Source organism: Thermobia domestica, chromosome 9 (assembly GCF_964235325.1).
Source record: "Thermobia domestica chromosome 9, izTheDome1.hap1.1, whole genome shotgun sequence".
NCBI classification, from domain to species: domain Eukaryota; kingdom Metazoa; phylum Arthropoda; class Insecta; order Zygentoma; family Lepismatidae; genus Thermobia; species Thermobia domestica.
The window spans coordinates 142,840,043-142,863,950 of record NC_137462.1 but is presented as its reverse complement, the minus strand read 5'-3'; the positions used below and the strand labels follow the sequence as shown (position 1 = coordinate 142,863,950).

General features: G+C 33.4%; 1 protein-coding gene across 7 annotated transcripts in view; it reads left to right on the top strand.

Moving 5' to 3' along the window:
* LOC145695076 (uncharacterized) overlaps positions 1 to 23,908 on the top strand; it is a 386,749-nt gene that overhangs the window by 303,854 nt on the left and 58,987 nt on the right. For 6 of the 7 annotated variants that reach the window (XM_081771936.1, XM_081771934.1, XM_081771932.1 and 3 more), the window contains one exon: positions 2,026 to 2,225. In XM_081771936.1, the coding sequence (XP_081628062.1) occupies positions 2,026 to 2,225 (200 nt within the window). Of the gene's footprint in view, positions 1 to 2,025; positions 2,226 to 10,071; positions 10,920 to 23,908 lie in introns of those variants that run through there. The other variant, XM_081771939.1, reaches the window with a different exon arrangement.

Genomic DNA, 23,908 nt, shown 5'->3' with positions numbered 1-23,908 from the left:
TTACTTCTTCAAGTCTTGCGGATTGGGAATTCCTTCCTGTAAGCTACTTTATCCGTACGAAACAAAATCTTCTTTAAAATGTTTGAGCGTTATTTTAAGACTAAGTATCCTATCTGCGGATGTGAACAGAAAGATTTCGAAAGAAAAGTGTCTAGCTAGATTTAAAAAGAAGTTACATTTTCCTCTCTCTCTCTCTCTCTTCTGTTTAATGACCTTGTTTTTGATCAAGGTTATAATACTTTATATAATCTCTTAATACTGCAAGAGCCACACTTATTATGCGTTAGCCTTAATTTCTCGTAAATGTAGGCAATAAAGATAGCATGTCTAAGATGCTGTGTAGCATAATTATTTTATTTTAGTAGCTAATTAGAGATCGAAAACGTTTTCACTTAAAATGAATGTTTTCCTGTTACGGTTGTCTGTGCATCAGAATACATTAATACCACAATAGGACAACTTTTCATACATTTATGTATGCCATTAAATGAAGAAAAAGGAAATTGCAGATTTACTTCTGTGGTCATACTCTGTCAAATGCGGGTGACAGCGGAATTCCTGGAGAGTGATTTTATTATAGTAGAAAATGCATTAAAAATTATGGAAACTTTTCACAGTAGCCTACAAATTTATTCAATAGAAAATTACGACTTTTAGTAATGTGATTTTTTTATAATCAAGTATTATAAAATATACTTTGTTAAGAAGCGTGATTCGGATACAGGAATCGATATGAATGTAAAATGGCAAAGAAAATGCGTAGTTAAAATTTCATTGCGCATGGACAAATTATTGAAACAGGAGACACTGTTAGCTAAGTTAAAAGATTCAGAAAGATGCCACAAGCAGTGATGATTTCAGGGAATAGCATTAATTATCCTATTGTCCTCAATGTGGATTCCTAGTACTTTCGTAGTATAGTACTACTTTTCACCCCCCCTTCCCAATGTGTTAAAATCCCCGCCCCCAAGGGAGAAATCTCCGGAAGTCACCACTGCCCACAAGAACAATTGAAGTATACATTTAAACGTCAAACAAGTGTATTATATAAAATTATTTCTGTTTTCTTCATAAAATGTTTCGTGATGTGGGGAGCCATCGATACTCCGTTGTAGGAATCAGGGAAGAATCGACAACATAACAACACTGTTCAGGACATTCTGGAGTAGCATGTGTTCTTCTGTTTGGTGCGACTACAATGACAATGATAACAGGATAAAGGCCTTCCCTATATAACAGAGATTTCTAGCACCTTTCCTTGCTCCAACAGATTATTATTATTATTATTATTATTATTATTATTATTATTATTATTATTATTATTATTATTATTATTATTATTATTATTATTATTATTATTATTATTATTATTACTGAACACGACTGGATTAATATTAAATCATATGTGGAAAAATAAAGTTATAGTTGCAATATCTAATATGGAACGATCTTTTGCAGAGTAACATTAGCTTTCTGTACGACTTCATAGCAGCCTATATCTCTGTATGGTGTGGTGAAATGTTGTATACTTAGGTATACCAAATGCACACGCTCTAACCACAAGACTGGAGGGAACGCTGACTGCTGTTTGGAGCAAAGGCACAAATGCTATACTTTCAATATCTAATTGTAAAATAAAGTAGAGCAGCGGTGAGATGCAGTTTTCGGAAAAGAATCATTCTTGGTCCATACAATAAGGATGATAGTGTAAACGGTTACAAAATCAGGGCTAAGAACTATTTAATCGAGCAAAGGGCTCATGATGTATAATCCATCAATCCAAACAGCCAACAATGGGACTTAAAGGAACTAATCATCATTGAAAATATAACAATGAGACTGCTCAATTTTTATTATTTTTTTAAAAATGTTAATGTATACTATATATGTTAAGAATAGCTATGGAATGGAGTTGAGTTGAAAAATATGTTACTTTTGTAAGCTAAGTTTCTTAGATTAACAATTGCTTTGGTTTAATATTACAATTTTCTCAATAGTTTCTTGTTTGTTTTGTTTCTTTGACAGAACTGGAAGGTTATGGACCATACAAGCCAGTTCCTCCACCGAAACCATTGCCTGTTGGCAGCTATCCACCTCCTTATCGGATGCCTCCTTTCCCATTGCATCCTGGAGGATACAGCATGTTTGCTTTGAGTGACCCTTCGATCCCAGGTGCCATGGCATCAGAGAATAGCAACCTGCATACTCACTCTAGCAAGTTTCCGGTAAGTAATACAATAATAATAATAATAATAATAATAATAATAATAATAATAATAATAATAATAATAATAATAATAATAATAATAATAATAATAATAATCAGCAGCAGCAGCAGCAGCCTCTTCAAAAGTTCAGTTTATTCTTACAAAGTTTTTTTTTTTTTTTTTTTTAATTCAAATTATTGAACTTTCTGTTTTGTATAATATTAGACCTGAAAGTCATGGTTATTCGTGTAGAAGATATATTTGTTCCTTGTTTAAATATGCATATTGTATACTAGCAGAAGGTCTCGTTTTTCTTGTGAAAAAAAAAAAAAAACGGATAATATGTGAAAGATACAGTTTCCGTCTTCTGGATTAGAAATTTGACTAGTATAATTTCGAATTCACCTGAGTTCAGAACTCCCTAAAAGTCACTCTAAATGATTTTTCCATATTTAGATAACTTTCTCGCTTCAGAAACTGAGAATCACACCATTTTGTGAATATCATTTGGCAAAATCGTTATTCCTTTCGGAGATAAGCTTTCCTGAATTCATCCCTGAATAACTTTTCCTGGAAGATAAAATAAATAAATAATAAGTCGAGGTCTATCTGTATCAATTTCTTGTACTCGGAAACCATCGAAATCCAGTTCCTGAGTCCCAGAAATGAATTCTTTCAAAGTTGGCCCCATATATATATATATATATATATATATATATATATATATATGTCAGTTTCTATCTCTATCTATCTATCTATAAGAATTGCCAACTGACATATTAAGATTGAATCTCTCAATATTGAATTCTATAAAAAAAAGGATTACTATCTTTCCTCTCTGGTGTGTTTGCTTTATGTTTCACTAACTTAATAGATTATTATTTAAAGAAAAAGAAAAAAAAGCAAACAGAACGGGATTGTATTTGTAATGTTTAGGCCTTTCTGAGTGCGAGTGCACTTTCCCTCCCCTTCGTTGTTCATGATGGGGTAGCATACTTAAAATTCTGTCTTTTAAGATTTGTTCTTTCTGGAGAAAGGAGGGGGCAAATAATGCCATTCCATGGGGTGACAAATTGCCTAGGCCCGGCCCTGAATACTAATTAAGTTGTATTTTTCCTCTTTTAAAACTTCGGTTTAAATAAGATATAAATGTAAGAAGAAGCTGGGATATATCAGCAAAATATAAAATTATTGTAAATTATAATTTACAGAAAGTTTAGTTTGTAATAATTCAGTAAACACAACGGGTATACAAATCTAACTTAAACTATCTTTTATTTCTAACTTAAACTAGTTAAGAAAAATGACCCAGAGGCGTATTTCTACATCGGTGCAGTACCTTTGGATATTAACTTCCATAATTCCTTGTAACATACAGAAAACTTAAGTTACAAATACTCTCTCTCTCTCTCTCTAAATTAATTTATTCAGACGACATTATTAAGACATATTACATCAGACAAGAAGAACATTATTATAGGTTATAGCATTTATTACGAAATTCTTAAATCTTTATTCATTAAATTTGACAGTTGTTAAATCTAAAGAGTGACTGTGTTTGCCAACAACAAATAATTTCACATTGTGTCGTGGTACTTCCGCTCCTGTTCTTTTCGCTCTTTTAAACATAAAAATAAATTTTAATTTAAGAAATAGTGTCAATGTTTTTCTGTACAAAATGAAAGGAAAAATTATTTTAAAGCTGCAGCAATTTGACTTTTATTAAACACTTCATTTCAAAACGTACAGTATAGTTGGTCTATATGCCTTTCTTGACATTTTCACTCTTAAACACGGTAGAAATGCATTCTCTTCAGAATTCATTATCTCTCAAGAGGATTGCACGGTACACAATATATATACCCTCTCCGCCTCCCGTCAAAGAGTTTCCAAAGTTTACAACCAGTCATTGTTCACTTTCTCTGAAGATGACATATTAATAAAAAAAAAATAAGAAAAAGAAAGAAAAAAATAGTAAAAGGAAGCAGAAAACGATAGTGCATTTTGTCTGTCTGTTTGTGTGTACTCTGTGCTGTATGTTCCGTGTATACAAAGAAGAAAAGTGAAAGTTTGCGAAGAGGATATAATTATTATTTGTTCTTTCATTTTTTTTTTTTTTTTTTTTTTTTTTTACTGCAAGTAAGGTGTATGTGTATATATCTGTTTCTTGTAATACTTATTATTAAAATAAACAAGATGGTTTTGAAGTATAGGTCTCTTTTGTTTTCTATATTTCAGCACTTTTTTATTGTTTATTTAATGAAATGCAGGAAAGAAAAGAGTAATTTAAAAAGGTTGTCCTTCCTTCTATATAAATGCATTATCTTTTAGAGTGGAACTAAAATCTTAGCCAATTTTATTTATGAGATCAAACTTCCACATTTAGCCAAAGATGTCCAAATCCAATTTAGCAAATTTGAGAGAATGATGATTTTGACATCATTAGGACGTCGTCTTCCAAATTATATGAAGTATTTTCTGATAAAAACGATAGTTTCCGATATACGCGGTACTAATTTGAGTAAGTCGTTAGTAGAGTACAGTGGCTGAGTGGTAGAGTACTCATCTGTAATGCAAGGGGCCTCTGGTTCGATTCCAAGCCATGTGAATTTATGTGAATAACATGGTGTCTGCAAGTTTTCTTGGAGTTCTCCTGTTTTCTTCTTCATTATCGTTCCATTAATTATTTTATAACCATTCACTTTTATTAATCATCCGTCTCCTTTAGCCTAGTGGTCTTAACCGTTTGTCTCTTTTTCTTAGGAAATCCTTCAGTGCTTGAGTATCATGTTGAGTATTTGTTTGAATCTCATGTCAAATTATGCTTTTACGACTAAAAGCATAATTTTACGACTTACATTCCTTTTGCTGTAAGATGTAGAAATTGGAAAGTATACACTCGAGGAAGGAGATAAAGAAAGGAAATTCTTCGAAACGGCATTGGGAGCATATCTGTAGCATTTGTCTGATATGACTAATTTAGGAATGTTCAGCTAGGATGGCTGTTCTGCGCTGAACCTACAAAGCTTCTTTATACATTGTTTAGACTGATGGGCATAATAGCCAGTAGGACTATTAAAATTTGATAGTTTTATTGGTACATTATAACATGCATAGAAACATCACAATCTACATTACAATTTCGGTATTTCAGTTATTGCTGCTCTTTTGCGCCCATAATGCAAACGTTATCTTTCAGTTTAACCGTTGAAAATTAATGTTACACCAAAATTCCGTGAAACAAAATCACAAATGGTTAATTCATCAGTAAAATACCATATTAAACAAAATAATCAATATGCTTCTATTTTATGAAGTCCTAGCGGAGGATATATATTTTCTTGGTTTGAAGTAATTTTGGGCAAGTTCTTTTTATTTCTCTTTATTAAAATATGTAAATATAGATTGACCAATCTTCCTCATTTTGACATTTTGTCTATATATAATGTCTGTCCTCTCACGTCAGTTCAATATCTGTGTATGTTTTCAGATTACAAAACATATAGGAGGAGGGAGATTCCATGCAAACCTATTTTGTTACAGTATGTTTTATAATCTAAAAATATACACAGGAGAGGATAGACATTGTCTCAAATAGAAAATCCCAATCAAACTGTGTTCTCTCTCTCTCTCTCTCTCTCTCTTTATTTTATTTTATTTATTTATTTTTTTTAATATTACACGTTTTAAGTGCTTCAGTGGAGCTCTTTTGCAACCTTATCAAATTACAAAACAAATTACACTAAAATAACACATGACTGTATAAGAAGTATCTTGTATTCGCTAATACCCGGACAAATGATGTTATTGACTAACCATAATTTTCAAACAAATTTAAACCATAATTTAATCTGAGTGATTGTTCGTATACCAGGGGTGGATTCAGGACGGACTTCTGGGGGGGGGTTGGTTATAATACTACTACTTAGAGCTACTTTTAAGTCTCCAAACTCTGGGATGGGTTTTGTTTATATATATAAAATAAGAAAGTTGCGTCTTCCGGGGGAGGGGGGTGGCGATCGCCCCGATGTGCAACCCCTCTCAGCATTCCTTGCAAGCCTCACTATTAACTATATGGAAAACATAATTCATATTTATCCCTAAACATTAAATCCTTCCTTAAACACGTTAATATATGCACACTACGTAGACGACACCATCACCCTCTACAAAGACCAGGAAAACCTTACACAACTCGTCGTAGAATTAAACAACATTCATCCTAATGTAAACTTCACCATAGAGCACGAAAAAAATTTAAAAAAGAAAAAAATCCTGGGCATTTCCATTTTTAAAAAATGCGAACTTTGCTTTGAAACAACTATATAACACAAAGAAAATCCACTAATAAACAGCTGCCTTTATACGGCATCCCACAGCCTACAGACTATGCCCAAATGATGAAAAAAATTCATGTGCTAAGCGTAGCAACTGCATTCCCACCCCCACTGTGTTATGACCATCGACAACGACAACATATGAGGGTTATAGCGGTCTTTTATTGAAACTTGCTATTGTTGGAAGGAGGACTAGTTATTTTATTATGAAACAGATATTGCTAATACTTTTGTCAGTTCGGAATATAAGTGATGGGCTAAAAGTAGCCCTACAGTTGTTTCGCTATTGGTTTCATTTTTTAATCTATTTTTTTCAAACCATTGTTCTATATAACTTACAGAATATATGATAGTAAAGAAAAGTTTACAAGGAAAATCCTCATATATTGGATGAATTAAAAGAGCACATCTCAGAAGCATTTATTGAATTCGATGCAGATAAGTTGTGTTTTATAGTGTTGTGAAAAGGTTCGAAGCATGTTTCGATATTGAAGTAGACCAATTTGGACATTTACGAGATTAAATTTGTTAAAAAGAAAAAGAAAAAAAGAAAGAAAGAAAAAAGAAACGAAAAGAAAAAAGTACGTGTTAAATGAATATATAAAAACAGTATTGAACGAATATGATTGTAACAAATATATATAAATGTACTGTCCAGTGCATACCTATTAAGTGTAACGCTACTTTTGACCCACTCTGTATTATTTATGGATATGTATTTGAATACTTAAGTTAAAAGCAGGGAATACTTTGGGGAAAATGGCAACAAATAATGACGTAACTAATCTGTAGGTGTATCTTGTTTATGTGAGATCTTTGAAATCTTTTTAGCAAATTCTTAATCACGCTTTAACGTTTATTTAAAAAATTTAAGAAAGCAAAGTGAAATAATGGATTAATTATGTCATCATCTTATAAATTACACGTTGAATATATGTACAGTGCGCCATAAATCACTTGATAAAAATGCATGTGAAATTAATTAGAAACAAGATGTCTACTGATACTTGAAATACTAGAAATACTAAAAATGTACTGGAAATTATCGTGTAACACTGGAGAAATGTAAAATTCTCTTTGAGACCCTTCAAGATAGCAGCCCCGTCATGTGGGTGTAGGTGATGATAAAGCTAACTGATCAACCACTGAAAAACTAAAAAGTTCGAGAAAGCAAATGGATAGTGCAAAATGGATGGACAGCGTGAGAAAATACTGAAATCGTAACATGAAAATGTTATCTTTTAACTTATTTTATATGCAGTTGGTATTCATTTAATATTTGTGGAGTATCAAGACAGTACGATATCTAGATGCATAAGCATAAATATTAAACATGCATGCATATATGCTTGCATAAATATTAAACATATTAGTAATTAATTGGTTTTGTACTTCGAAGTGTTTCTGTGCCAAATGTAATAAGAATATTAAAAAAAAAAAAAGATTAAAGATATGTAATACGGTGAACCATATGAGGATAGGTTTGACTGTGATGCATGAGAGGATGCTCACACATACAAAAAAGGTGAATATGAACTCCGACAGGCATTTCGGGAGAACTAACATCCAGAAAACACTTACTTTTTTAATTTTTTTTTTTTTTTTATTTTAAACCACTAGCTTTTGTGCATTCTTTCTAATAGAATATTGAAGAACACTTTGGTTTTTCAACATATTTTAGAGGGTGTTAAGTATCATACCATATAGTCGTATATGGCACTCGTTTTTTTCTTTCAGTTCACCGTAGTATACTAGAATTTTTTTTAGCAGTGCACTGGAAATGCTGAAAATATCGTAGTCAGATCCACTAAACACCCTAGGAAAGCATCATAACATTGAGTTCAGTCACATAAAACAAATATTTATTTTCATTATCATTCGTTCATCATTTTCAATCATCTTCCATCATCTTTTAAGCACAAATGAAACTATTACATTACTAACGTTGTTGGATGATAGTTTATCGAATTCAGAAGTAATTAAATGCTCTAGATTGCAATATTTTCAGAAAAAAAAAAGAGGAACTTGGTCTTTCATTATTCCCCAAATACTGCATAAATAGCTCAATCACATCTTGGTAACCAACTGGTCATATATTTTCCACTTTTGAAGTATAGACACACGTTTATCCTTTCATAACTTTCTATTCATTGCAAAGTTACTTAATTAGAAATGCAGAATCATTTCCTACAACGTATTCTTTACGAACCATATCATAACATTTTTTTTTTTTTTTTTATACTTCCAATTACCTACTGGTACTCTAGTTAATTGAGAACTAAATAACTGCTAATGTCAAAGCGACTTACGTATGACCCAATCTGTATGTATCTCTAATGTAGAAAATATTGTTTTATTCAGTGGCTTCTCTTCAGGGAAGTAACATCAGTAAAGTTACATTTTTTTTTTTTTTTAGCTACGAACTAAAGTAAGAAAGGTTCTGGAGGCTATGTACAAGAATTAGGCAAGTTTTCTCCCCTTAGATTGGGGCTACAGAATTACATAATGTTTACCTATGTGACCTTCTGAATCGCGCCTGGTTTTATTGCTGTCAGTATATATATGTATTAAAAAAAGTTTGAGCTTCGTACCCTTTTTCTGTTGCAATTTTTTTCCCATAATATTTGCTGATTGTTATATAATTTTCTAAATTTTTGTCACTATTAATGGAACAACTTTGTCCTGTGTAATTAGCACAAGGATGACTTGATATATACATAAAAATATAAGTAATGGCTATGTGCGGTTAACTTTTTTGTGTTGTTTACCGAAGAGCGTAAGTTTTACTGTGCACAAGTTAATACAAAAGAGTTTTCTCACCAATTGAAGATTACAATGGAATATGTGCAGAATAAATAATGAGGCCTTGACAAAGACGAGACTAAAATAAATGTTGATTATATACTAGTAAAATTAATACATCAACAAAAGCAACACTTCAAATAAACATATACTGTGTATTAATAAATTAGGCTGTAAAAGAAGTAGTTAAAAAGGAAGACAGTTACACGCATGAAAGTGCCATCCCGCTAACAGTGATAATGAAGTTCATTTATAGCTGTTTGTGTTCCGACAAGAAAATGGCGTAAAGAAGCATATTGCGCTTTCGACAGTATGCAAAATATGTAGTTTAAAAAAAAAAAAAATCTTATAAAGTGCCGTTGTTTATACCTTGTTAACGTTGTATTATGGTCATCATCAATGCTGGGTGGTAGTAAACAAAAGTTCAAAAGCACGACATAAATGGTGAAAAAAACAATGACGTCATTCTTGAATTCATATTTAGAGCACAACATATATGGTAAAAAATTGTTGTTGAAGTTTTATATCAAGATGCAGTGTTGTTACTTGGGCATCGTTTGAAGCGAAAGGATGATAGAGGCTTCCTGTTTTTTTTCTCTCATCTCCTCCTTTGAACACTGCTGACTGAACGCTGCTCAATAACACCACCGCCCGCGGCCTATGTACCGGTTCTTCAGTGCTGGTTTGTTGATCCAGCTGACATTCTCGAACAAGGTACCGTTGATGCGTGGTGCTGGGCTGGCTGGTTTAGACTTCGAGATGAAGCGTGCAATGCCATTTTCCCAACAAGTAGTTTTGTGTGTGTGATTAATACACCAAACAAGTTGTTGAACTGTTACTACTAGTGAAGTAGTTGACAATGTGATATATGTGGCTATCAGGATGACTCGAGGGGAAGAATTGCCACCAAACTGTGTTGATAACCTTAAAATATTTGTCTTTTCGCGCTTCTGGTTCCAATAGCCTTCTAGCTACTTAGTGAGATTCAGCGATTCAGGTTTTGTTGTTTCTCAATCGAAACACATTAGCAATTTTTGTAAGTGTTGTTTCCATACTTTTCAAACAATATAAATACGATGACAGATTAAGAACAGAATATAATAATATCATAATAAAAACAGTGAACACTTTTCTGTCAGACGAGCGTGTGAAAATCTGCTTACGTACCACATATTGTAGAACTCCTTAAGGCAGTGTTCTTATTTGTTTATTTATAATTGCAAACTGTTGTCTTTTTTTCTTATTATTTTACTTAAACTTACAAGAACTGTGTGTGTATGTGTGTATTGAAATAAAAACTGCGGATGATTTTTTCCGTCATAAGTCTCGTCCGAAGTTCTGTTGGTGAACACAAAATGCGACTTTCACACGATACTGAAGCACCATTAAAGACAATGGCTGTTTAATGGCTGAACGTCAGGTTCTTGTGAAGGAAGAAAGGGGTCGGGTAGAGGGAGGTAAATCCCCGGGCAGTTCTTTTCCCACACTTGGCAAGAAACAGTCTTCAAACTCTGGCAGACAAGAGTAAGGAATGGGCGTTGTAGATGCAGCCATGTCCCGAGCAACTAGCCCGGTGAGTACATTATTGTCATTTTTATTTAATAATATTTAAAGGAAGATAGGAAATTACTTTTTTTAGCTTCTTTTTCGTCTTATTTTTTCGCACGTAACTGTCGTGAAATTTTCATTAGCAATATGTAAGATGGGTACAGGGACCTTTAGAGTGACATCATCATCTTCTTCTAAGAGCATAAAGTATCATCCTAATGTTTTAAACTCACTATGGGAACATCCGTTTGTACATATTTTAATTTTTCGCATCAAAATTCAGCAGAAGCGCACAAGTATATTATGTACTAAATAAAAGTTTCAGTGAACTATCCCCTCCCACTTTCCTGAATAGTGCGTAACTTTTAGTTATTGCAGTGTTTATTGTCAGGCATAATTCATGTTGTCGTTATGCTCTTAGCTGTTATCCCAGACACAACCTAAGTAAGCATATCTCCGTTTGTTATATTTTTGTAATGCTTACTAGATACAATATGATGTTATTCTCAATCATTTTCAATGCCCTTTAGAAAGTAATATCAAAATAATAAGAAACAAGAGTAACCAGATAGTAAGATATTTCTGGAACTACAAGTCTACATAATGAAATACAATGTTTCCTCGATTTTACATCTGTAAAAATGTGGAATTCAATAACATGTATTTGTAAACAGAAATTTAGAAACTTGTAAAAGATATACTGGTACGTAGAGTATTCTTATTACATGTACCTGACAACACTGATGATTTTATGAATTCAAGAACGTGATGACTACTTCCTGTGCAGTGCACGAATCTTTTTTCTTTTTTTTTTAATTGTTGTTCGGAATATCAATAAGATGAAAGGAGAAGTAGAATATTTACCTTTGGAACTTATTCAAGGTTTTTTGAACTGTATATATCACTATGAGAAATCATTTAATGTTAAATAATTGTATTGTTCCATTGGCATAAAAGTTAAAAATCTGTTACCGACAATAATTTAAATAAAAATATATATTCTGTAACATGTGTGTCAGTGTTTCCATATATATATATATATATATATATATATATATATATATATATATATATATATATATATATATATATATATATATATATATATATATATATATATTGATGCGTTGCCAGCGTATCGATTCCTAGCTCTATTTATGGCGCTTTCAGACTGGAAATCATGCCTCAGATAGGGCAGGTAGCCGCACAGTTTATTAGTGCTCTACAATGCTAGTTCAACACACAAGAAAGCTCCGAGCTTCCATGGGGAATCAAATCCGGAAATTGCATGACTACAAAATATAAATATACTGTATAAAATGTATTATGTCTATATGCCTGACATTGAGGACAAATGATTTTGAATCGTAGTCAAGTTGAGCAAAGTAAATGAGAACAGATTATAATATTTATAGAATAAAACATTTCTAGCATGCTATATAGATCGTTATATCGCTGTTTATGAAATTTACTCAGTTTGATCATGAAATATTGGAATGATGCAATGCCATAAAGAGATACGAAGCAGTTTTCTTTGCTCATCATTTCTCTGTAAAAATTCTTTGAGAGTAGAATATGAATTAGCCATTTCATTAGGACAAACAATCCGAGTGATGTTCAGATGGCCTTGAACAGCAAAATAAAAGATATTCAGAATAGTGTTATAAATTAAATTACTTCCGTGTAAATAATTGTATTATGTAATTGTAATTTAACTTTCAAGTGTAGAAAACATGCAATACCAAAATCTTTAACCATTAAGCAGAAGGAGGAAAAAAAAAAAAAAAACAGCATTTATATAGCAGAGATAATCTTATTGTTCTCTGCGGTAATAATGTATACCCACACCGTATATATTTAAGAGAATAAGATCTGTAAATGAAAAGTATGTAATGGGCGTTAACTTCTAAAAGAATACGACCTATTTGGAAACAAATATATCCAATAAAAATAAAAGTGTGCTTTACTTATTCGATGTGGATGGGAGATGGCGCTGGGTATTTGGTGGAAAGCACAGTGGCTCAGTTGTGGAGTGATCAGCTCTGGTGCAAAGGGTTCTGGTTGGATGCTAGACCATGCAGACTTGTGATAGGCAACGTTGAATACGCGAATTCGCTCGTTCTTCCGTTTCCTTCTACTTTTCATTCAATTCATTCACTGATATTTATCATCCGCCTAAAACAGTGATGCCGAAATAGCGGCTCGCAAAATAAAAACTAAAAAATATATTATAACTCTTATAAAAGATTTTTGTCCAACCTCAGTTTTCTCATTAAAAGCAATGTTTGGTCTTCTGTTGTGCACTAAACATTTTTGTTTTAATATTTGAGTGATAAGTTCCTAAATAGCTATCGTTGTTTGATTGTTTTGATTTACTTATTTATTTTTGATTTGTCCCAAGTATAGTTCTTATTTTGTTCTGTGCCTCATTAGCCATCAGTTCATTATAAATGGGCTTTTACTTGTCTAAAGTCATTTCATTTTCCATCAAGTACTTGGTCATGTCTGTCATTTTTATGAAATATTTTTCTTATTTTTGGAGAAAACTTGCAAATTTTGTTGAAATGAAATGAAATTTCTGGTTTTACGTCCCACGATTATGTTCTGTAGGATAAAGCAGGCGGATGATTAATTAAAATGAATGATTATGAAAGAATTTGTAAAATGAGAGAGTTCCGAGAAAACCCATGGACACAATGTCGTTCACTATAAATCCACATGGCTAAGGGATTGAACAAAGGACCTCTTGCACCAGAGGTGAGTATTCTAGCAGGGAGTCACCGTGTCGCCACAAGTTTTGTTAAATATATATGCAATATTAACTACATTATACTTTGCTATTCATTTTCCTTCAAAAAGCCATTAATAATACTGACTTACTGTAACGCCTTAAAAATACAAGAAAATAGTTCTCCATGTATTGAACGTAGAAATAGTCATCTTTCAGTTTTAGATCCTGTGTAGTGAAATAGATGAATGATTGACGTGTTTGTTCTCAGATACAATTATGAAGGTTTTCTTTTACAGAGTCAACACATAATGAGGTCATGTATCCTTAGTTTCCTGTCTATACATCAGTCACCTTTTTTTTTCTCTCTCTTTCTCTTTTGGAATGTTAACAATGTATGTTATGTTGTTAGTCATTTATCATATACTTCCGTACGAATACATTATCATAGTATTTGAAGCAGACATTTACACTGTTACTTGTAGGAGTCTGTGTGTACATCTGTTGTTGTTCTTCTCAGTTAATTTCTAGTGAGTGAGTGCCTTTATGTTAATGGTAGACATAATGGTCTAAGAGAAATTTCATAACTTTTTTTTTCACTTGAACTAATAATCTACTTGTAGACCGGTAGGCCATGAAATGATTCTAAGGATACCCGAACATAATATTTAGTTAAATTGTTTTTATAAAGCGGTAAAGATTATGTTCTAATTATAACTGACTTTCATGAACTTTTGCTTACCAGACATCTGCGCACTTCGTTGTCTACTTTTACAGTGCATAGTAGGTTTGTTCGTATTATGTGAACATTTATTTGAAAGATTTGAATGTACACATATAATAGTTAGTACATTGCAGTCTGCAGAGGGATCTATCTGAGTAGACTCTAGGCTTATGCAATCGTTTACAGTAATGTCAGTTTAGAGTTATATTTTTTGTTGTTATGTTATGAAAAAGTTTTTCTGGATATTAGATATTGATATATCAATAAGCTAAAACTTATGTTAACGTGGATTATTTTGTTTACATTTTTATCAATGTATTCTAATACAATCAAATTAATACGTATTTTTTCTAAAACAAAAAGTGAATAAGCTAGCATTTTACTATTTGAAAATGCATATTTTTCGAAGTAACAGACAAAACCTACATCAATATTGGTCTTTAAGCGACTTAGCAATTACGAAGTATGAAGTGAAGTGAATTGTTCGCACTCGGTCTATGATTTCAAATGACTAAAACAGTAAATTTTAACTGATGTGCTGCGAGAATATAGTCAGTAAGGAAGATTAAACATACATGTACACAGTTTAAGATAACTGATTATGTTATGTTTTAAATTAAAGTATAGGTTTATATGAGACCTATTAATTGTTGTCATAGCTAAACTCTTTATTATAATCTCATTTAATAGTGTAATACAAATTACTTATATGTATTTTTGGTTTATGTGAGTTTGCCGTGGCATGTTAAATTAGAACTTTGATTGTTGTGACTTTCAAATTAGAATTTTTCTATACAGTACATAGCGTCATTAGTTGTCTATATCATGTCCAGTATTCCATTTCATTTCTGCGCATACTTGGGATGAAAAACAGATACAATTTTATAGGTGTGCAAATATAGACGTGCAAAGAATATACAGAACGTTCATATCGAATACCATTGAAAGTCATTGTGTTCTTTGAATTACTGAGTGCTAATGCAAGCAATAAGCAATATCTTGAAACTTCCTTAACTAATACTTGTAATAGATAGTCTTAATAGTAATTTGTACTTTAATATATAACCAAAATATAGTATGTTCTTACATAGTATCCATACCTGTATTTCGAAGGGAAAAGCGAATTATGATGGTTAAAGTCTAAAACGATTGAAAGAACTGATGAGTAGCCATTACTTTAATAAAACAAGTGAACTTCATTTCACGTTGTGAACTTACGGTAGACTTCCAAACTAAGCAAATTTAGTTCTGAAACCGGAAGTAAAAAATCTATAATTTCCGGCTGCAATAGAGGGATAAAGTTGGAAATAGAACCTGTACTTCGGACACTGAATCCATATCAAGTACAGTTTCCCCGATATCTCTTACTATCGTTTAATTATTAAGTAGGTATCAATATTGAAATAGGAAGTTGTAGTAGTTTATATTACTCCTGGTCAGTAATGTCGTTCGTCATCGAACAATCGGTTCTAGTAAGTATTAGTTTACTCGAATTATATATTTGTATATTATTTATTTATTCAAATGATACTAGTAACAGTGACTAGAATTAAGTCATGCAGCATGCATCATCACCATCATAGGTATTCTGCCATTATTGGCAGGTCAGTTGCTACAACTGAGAAGCTTCCATGTCCCAGGTCTTCAGCTAACCTCTTCGTCTTCACGTACGATTTTTCTGTTGTAATATCGCCCATCAACTGTAGCCTCCATCGCCCCCTCCTCTTTCGTGCCACCATACCCTCTAAAAAAATGAAAGATGTCAGTTTTACGTCCCACGGTTATGTCGGTTAGGCTAAAGGAGACGATGATGATGAGAAGTGAATGAAATGGTGGAATTAAGAAAGTTGGAGGAAACGGGAGAACCCCGAGAAAAACCACGAGCACAGTGTTTGTTCACCATAAAGTCCACATGGCACGAGCTGGGATTGAACCAGGGACCCCAAGCACCGGAGGTGAACGCTTTACCACTGAGCCACTGCGCCTCCACACCATACCCTCTAGCACGTCCCTCATGATACAGTTCCTTCTCAGCCAGTACCCCAACCAGTTTTTCTTTCTCTTTTATATCAGCTTACAACTAAAATTGGTCTTTTCTCCCCTCACCATTTCTAACACCCACTCATTCGTTTTCCGTTCAATACAGTCTATTCTGTCCAATCTTCTCCACAGCCACATTTCGAGAGCTGCAAACCTTTATTCATCGCTTTAGCGTAATGTCCAGTTCATGTTTCTGCCTTATAAAGTACAATACTCCACATAAAGCATTTTATGAGTTTTTGTCAACCCTTTATTCAAGGACCCACAAATTAGACTATCGTTCCTTCGGAATGCTTCTTTCGCCATTCCTATCCTTGCTTTTATTTCACGTTCGCACTTTATATCATCACTAATAATACTACCCAGGTATCGAAATCTAGTCACCCGCTATACTTTCTCCCCTCTTACCGTATATTTTCACCCTATATTCTTCACAGCCTTTCCTCAGATAACATCTTATTGATTTTCTTTTTTGGGTTCTGCAACAAACCATATTATCTGCAAACCGTATATCTAGTCATTCTATCTTGTACTGAAATGCCGTCTTTATTATGAAGGCTCTTTTTCACTATCTCTTCTAGATATATATTAAAGAACGTTGGCGCGAGACAACATCCCTGTCGAACTTCTCTGGAGTTTCATTCTCCTCTGTCATTGTTTCCTTCCCAGTTCACGAAGTTAAATGCTTCTTCTAGATCAACAAATACAACACATACATTCTTTTCGTTTTTCCATAAACCCTTCACCGATTACCTTTAATGATACAGTGTCCTCACCTCTAGTAAACCTGAACTGTTTCTCTTGCACTTCTTTATTTGTTCTTCCATACAATGTTCTAATCACTATTCGAAGCATTATTGTTTGCTACATGCGATATGAGAACAATAGTTCTATAGTCCTCTCTGGGTTCGATTTCTTAGCCAACGGTATCATGATCGTCTTCAGGAAATCTTTTGGCCACTCTCCTGTTTCATATATTTTATTGGAGAGTCGGAACAACTCTTTCTTGCTAATGTCTCCTATATTTTTAATGAGTTCGATTGATATATTATCTATCCTTGTTCCCTTTTCATTTCCAATCTTGGATATAACTTTTTCAAACTCATCCCTAAACCCTTTATCATCTTCGCGTACTTAATTTTCTACTTCAACATCTAGGCTACACTGTCTATCCCTATTCTCATGTAAATCCTCAACATATTCTTGCCATCTTTCTAAGACTTTATTTCTCTCGCTGACTACCTTCCTATTCCTATTTTCTACTGCTATCATCACACACCCTTGTGCCCTTCGCAATTCCATAGATTTCACCTCCTTGTACATTTCCTTATATTTCCCAACTCTTTCTAGTTCTTCTATGTCCTCACATTTTCTTTTGTAAAACACTTCCCTTGCTCTGCCTGTTTCACTTCTAGCTTGTTGTTTAACTACCTAAACATCTTTCTGCCCTCTTCTGTATTAGCCTGTCTCAACACCCTCCTTTTTCTCATTTTCTGCAACATTTGTTCCATAACTTATGGTTTCTTAGCCGTTTTGTGTTCATGATAATCTACTACTTCTTCTGCAGCATGCAAATATCTTGCTTATATTGATACTTTTGTTGGTAAAGTTATTTGTAAATGATATGCCAGAATTAGGAACAACTCTATATCCCGGTTAGATACTAAATTTCCCATCTGTTGAGTGCCAAAAAGTAACAGAAATCCTTTTCATATTGATTTGCGTCGGCACAACCCAGAATTTCTGTTTTTAACAGAAAACTAAATATATATTCAGAAACGAACTGCGCCTATACATTGTTTGAAGCTCAGTATTCTCTTGTCCCATAATCTCCTTATGTTAATAATCAAATTTACTTCGTTATAACTTTGGGATCTACTATATTACAAATCTCATTTTGAGAACAGGACTTAAGGCTAAAATACAATTTTAAAATTGAGGGAATCTTAATGAAATTTGAAGGATTTTTTTTTAGATACGATCTAACAGAGGAAACTCTTTCAAGGTTGAAATCACTTCAGGGCAGACGTTCAGTAGTTATTTTCTTTCGAAGCTAATCTAATACATATAGGGCACAGTGGCTCAGTTGTAGAGTGCTCACCTCTAATGCAAGAGGTCCTTGGTTGAATCCCAAGCCATGTATGTTTGTGGTTGGCAGTTTCATGTCCATAGCTTTTCGTGGGTTTTCCTGTTTCCTCCCACATTCTCATCCTACAAATTATTTCATAATTATTCATTTTCATTAATCATTAGTCTCCTTTAGCCTAAAAGGCATAATCGTAAAAACGTAAAACTATAAATTTCATTATTATTATTATTATTATTATTATTATTATTACTTAAAATCTGATTTTTTTCACAGCATATGCTTAGATTTCGAATTTTCCTGTGTGATTGATAAGTTGAAGCACATGACATGGCGACCATGTGTCTGTGGTGACAATACCTTTCCCCAAGCCAATCTAGAAGATATTCATGCATACTGCCATACCATCAAAAAACGATACCACCAATGGTTCCAAGTGTGTATAGCCATCCTATGTAATACTTCCTCTAGAGGCCACGTGCTATGAGATCTGTTATATCAATTTGTTCTGCCATCATGGTTGACCTATTGACGAAATATTTTTATTATTTATTTTTGAATTGTATAGAATAGAACTTAACGCTCTATTGGTTGTTGTAAGTGGATAAACAATGCTACATCAATAAGTCAAACAAACGAACCATAGCCTATAACAGTGCAATTTGTACAATCAACAATTTGTTCTGGAAGAAGTATCATCAAAAATCTTATTTTCCTCTTTCTTTTTTGTGTTATTCGTATTCTGTCTTCCCCAAACTTTCATCATAATCTATTTCGTTAAGTGGTATGAGTGGCAATATAGTCCATGCAAGCGATAATTAAAAACTGTCTGATAGGAATTTATACAATCATTAATGAGCAAAATAAAAAGTTGTGTCAATATGCAAGATAGTGATTTTTGAAATTGTTCATTTGCATAAGAACCATGTTCACTATAAGTAGGGTATTTAAACATGTATTAATTAATGTATAGCTACTGCAAGCTTTTAAGAAAATATTTATGTCATTGTTAGGTAGAAAAAACATGGTGCGTTGTTGATTTGGTAGTCGATGAAGCGATTATAACCAACATATTACTGCTTCTTTTTTCACAAATGATTTACAGAACAGTTACATTTCTGTATGTTCTACATAAGTAGTTAATAATTCCTCGCCCATAAAATCTAGATAATAGGGGAGACTGGAGCTATTTGAGTATAGTAAGAGAAAAATAGAGATTTCTGAAAACAAATGCAATATATTATTTAACTTATAATAGCAAAATATTAGTAAGTTGTCGTAGCAAAGAACTGAAATCTTACTTTAAAACCAATAGTCAGGGAAAAAAGTATTAAAGTGAAAATGGCTGAAAATGAATTTTCTAAAAAAACACGGAGGTGTTTGGATCTCTGAAATGGTTATTTGAGTCGTTGCTGTACTTTTCTTTCTTTATTTTTTTTTTTTAAATCTAAGTTTCATACTAACTTACTGAATTAAAACTATATGAGAAATAATGATTTTAGAGAAGAATATCTTATCCAAATTAGTTTTTCCTCATTAGAAAGTTATGAACCAAAAGAGTATAAAAATTAAGCACTTCCCACAAACATTTTTTTTTCGAAGCTCCTACACATCTCTCTCAAAATTCAATTGGCTAAAACAGCCCCGTTATTTGTTTTCGGAAATAAGGAACTGCCACTCACAGACGTGACGGACAAACAAGGGCGGATCCAGGGGAGGCGATCGCCCCTTCCCCAGAAGAGGAAACTTTCTTATTTTATACATAAATAAAACCCATCCCAGAGTTTGGAACTCTTAACCCTTTTAAGTTTTTTCGGTCGTTTTCGACCGATATTGTAGTGTCTTAAAGATTCGATTAAAAAAGAACTAAGAATGCTATTTAGTTCCGTTTTTTTTCTATTTTCCAAGAGAGGAGGCATCGAAGAAAGCCTTGGAAGGGTCTATACGCTTCCGAGCGTCAGAACATAGGGGGATATGACGTCATCAATTTACAAATTCCATTTTTTTTTACTGAGGTCTAACTTCAACATTTTTTGGTGAGCTTCTCTTTAATCCTAGAATCCTAACATTTCCCCTAAACAATCAGTGGACCAATTAGTTTTTATGAAATTTTTTTCGGATCTCTTCGTCAACATAGAAGGGGGGTTCAAAAGGAACAAAAGGGTAAAAAAAAGGGATATTTTTTGACCAAAAATCCCACTTTCGCGATTCTTGCTCCGCTCGGCTACATGATAGGGACATTTGAGTGTTACTTTCTGAACGCCTACTCGATTCTGAAGGGAACGACGTATGAATCATCATCCTACGATAATTAGGGACGTATCAGGAAATTTTTGAAGTTTGTATAGTATCCTTGGGAAATTTCGGAATTATTCGCAGAAGAGGAAAATATTTTTCCCGCCCTTAGTATTGAAGATAGGAGATTGGTATTTGGCACAAATAATTAGTACCATAAGTAATATTTTTTAAAGTTATTTCCAGATCTTTATGTTAACCCTGGGCCGCGCCAGAGGGCCCCAAAACGGGGAAAAGGGATTTTTTCTGCAAAAATCCGAATTTTCCTCACTTGTAACCTCCTTAGGAACGTCCTAGGGACATGTGGGTGATACCATCTATAAGCCTACCCCATTCTAAAGAGAACGACGTATGTATCATCATCCTACGATAATTAGGGACGCGTCAGGAAATTTTTGAAGTTTGTATAGTATCCTTGGGAAATTTCGGAAATATTCGCAGAAGAGGGAAAAATTTTTCCTGCCCCGTCCTTAGTATTGAAGATAGGAAATTGGTGCTTGGCACAAGTAATTAGTACACTACGTAGTATTTTTGAAAGTGATTTCCAGATCTCTATGTTTACCCAGGGCCGCACCAGAGGGTCCCAAAATGGGGAAAAAGGGATTTTTCAGCAAAAATCCCTATTTACTCAATGTTTCCCTCCTTAGAGACGTCCGAGGGACATGAGGGTAATACAATCTGGAAGCCTATTCTATTCTGAAGAGAATGGTGTATGAATCGTGATCCTACGATAATTAGGGACGTGTCAAGAAATTTTTGAAATTTATATAGGGTATTCTGGGACATTCTGGGAATATTCGCAGAAGAGGAAAATATTTCTCCCGTCCTTAGTGTTGAAGATAGGAGATTGGTATTTGACACAAGCAATTAGCACACTACGTAGTATTTTTTAAAGTGATTTCTGGATCTCTATGTTTCCCCAGGGCCGCGCCAGAGGGGTCCAAACCGGAAAAAACGGAATTTTTCAGCAAAAATCCCTATTTTCCTCAATTTTTCCCTCCTTAGGGATGTCCGAGGGAGATGCGGGTGATACCATCTGAAAGGCTACTCTATTCTGAACAAAACGACGTATGAACCATAAAATTTGTAGGCTGCATGTTAGGGAATTTTGGGGCGTTTTTTGATGCTCTCTCAACATGGGTAAAATAATTTCCCGACCTTAGTATTCAAGACAGGAAATTCGAATTTGTCACAAGTAATTAGTACACTACGTAGTATTTTTCCAAATTTTTGGAGGTTTGTGCGCAGACCCGGTAGAGCCTCAGGGGTACCCACACTTTGAAGAAGTTTTTTTTGGTAAAAAAATCCGGATTTTCCCTCAAATAATTCCCTTCTGACATATTATAGGGACATGTAAGTGGTACCGTTTGAAAGGCCGTTCCATTCTGAGAAAAACGAGATATAAACCATGATCCTAGGATAAATAGGGATGACACTGTCGCTGCTTATCTGAGACTCAAGAAAAACGCCGAAAAAGGCAAGAATTTAAAAGAGTTAAATATAGCTCTAAAGTTTATTCAAGGAACGTTCAGTACCTCATGTAAACAAATACACGTGGTGATTGTTGGATTTTATTGGTTAGAGAGCCTTAGAACATCCATGCGGCAGAAGAAAATAGTCCTTGCTTATAAGGCTCATTACCAGAATTCCTTAGAATTAGACAACAGAAACAACACTTTATCTAAGAACTAAATTGAATTAATGCAATAAAAGAGAATACGCATGCATTGAAAGTGGTTTTGACCCAACTTTAGCGCGAATCACAGTTATCAATATGGCCACATGCTGGGAATAAGTAAAACATCGACAGAGTACAAGCACGTGCTTCTCGAAAGAAGCGCTGACCGATAGCCAATCATCCGATGACTGGCGGAGTAATACAATTCTGCAATGTTTACATCAGGATCAGAAGGTTCGTTGAATGAACTGTAAGTAGCTAGCAATATTACAACCCCCCCCCCCCAAGAAGCCCGTCCTGGATCCGCCTCTGCGGATAAAGACAACTAAATAGCATCCGAAATATGCAAACATTGTGACCTACACATATGCAAATGCTTCAGTGAATATATTCGCTCAGACAGCTTTGTCACCTTATTTGCTATATACATAACATTATATAAGGCCAAGACAATAGGTGTTGCAAATCACCTTGCTAAGAAAATTTTCACATTTCCAGCAACTGTTGAATAAATTGAGACTGATATAAACACCAAACTTTTTTACACGAACAACAAACTAAAAACTGAACAGAAGTTTATGACGCTCCTGCGCACAGTAAACGCCTAGTGAATGTTTTTTCTTGTTTTAACTTAAATAGCCCCGGTCTCCCCTAATGATAGTACCCTTATGTAATGTTTTGTACTTTAATTACAGAAAGAAATTAAAGAGGATAAGATATTGTTTCTTTGTGTTACAAAAGATGAAATGATATTGTAAAACATTATTTTATTTCTTTGGAAAGAATACTTATTTAGAAGTATAGGTTTAAAAAGTTTTGTATAACAGAAATAGCATTATATAATGTAGACAAATGCTAATACATTATACGCCTAATACAGACAATTACACATTTTTGAAGTTACAAGCCAAAGTTCCTTTATTATATTTTTTGTAAAAATCAAACACGAATACAAGTAAGCACAAAATAACTAGTCTATAGCTTAAATACTATTAACGTTGATTCAATGATGGTACGTAATAAAATGAGTAATGATTCGTTGTGCTCAAGCATAATATTTGTTGACATTCGAGAGCTCGAATATTTGAATACAACACTGAAATTATTAGGCTCAATAAAGAGATATGGCCCAAAGAAGTTATCCGGTAGGTCCATTGTTTTCCCAGAGATTTCTGGTGTGTATTTTTCAAGCATTTCCTCATATCTGGTATTTCATCTTACACTACATTTGTGTGTAATATGGCTAACTTTAATAAAAAAAATTGAAAGAATTTCACCAACGATAAGTGAAGGGAATTGTATTTGTAATCCATATTTAAATATACATAGATATTATACACGTAAAGTCTCATAAATGCAATTAAAAAGTATTTTAGCATACCAAATACATACTAAAAACTCGAAAGCTATTATGGTTAGTAAGAAGAAAGCTGTATCAATTCTAGAAATCGAAAGGCAGAGAG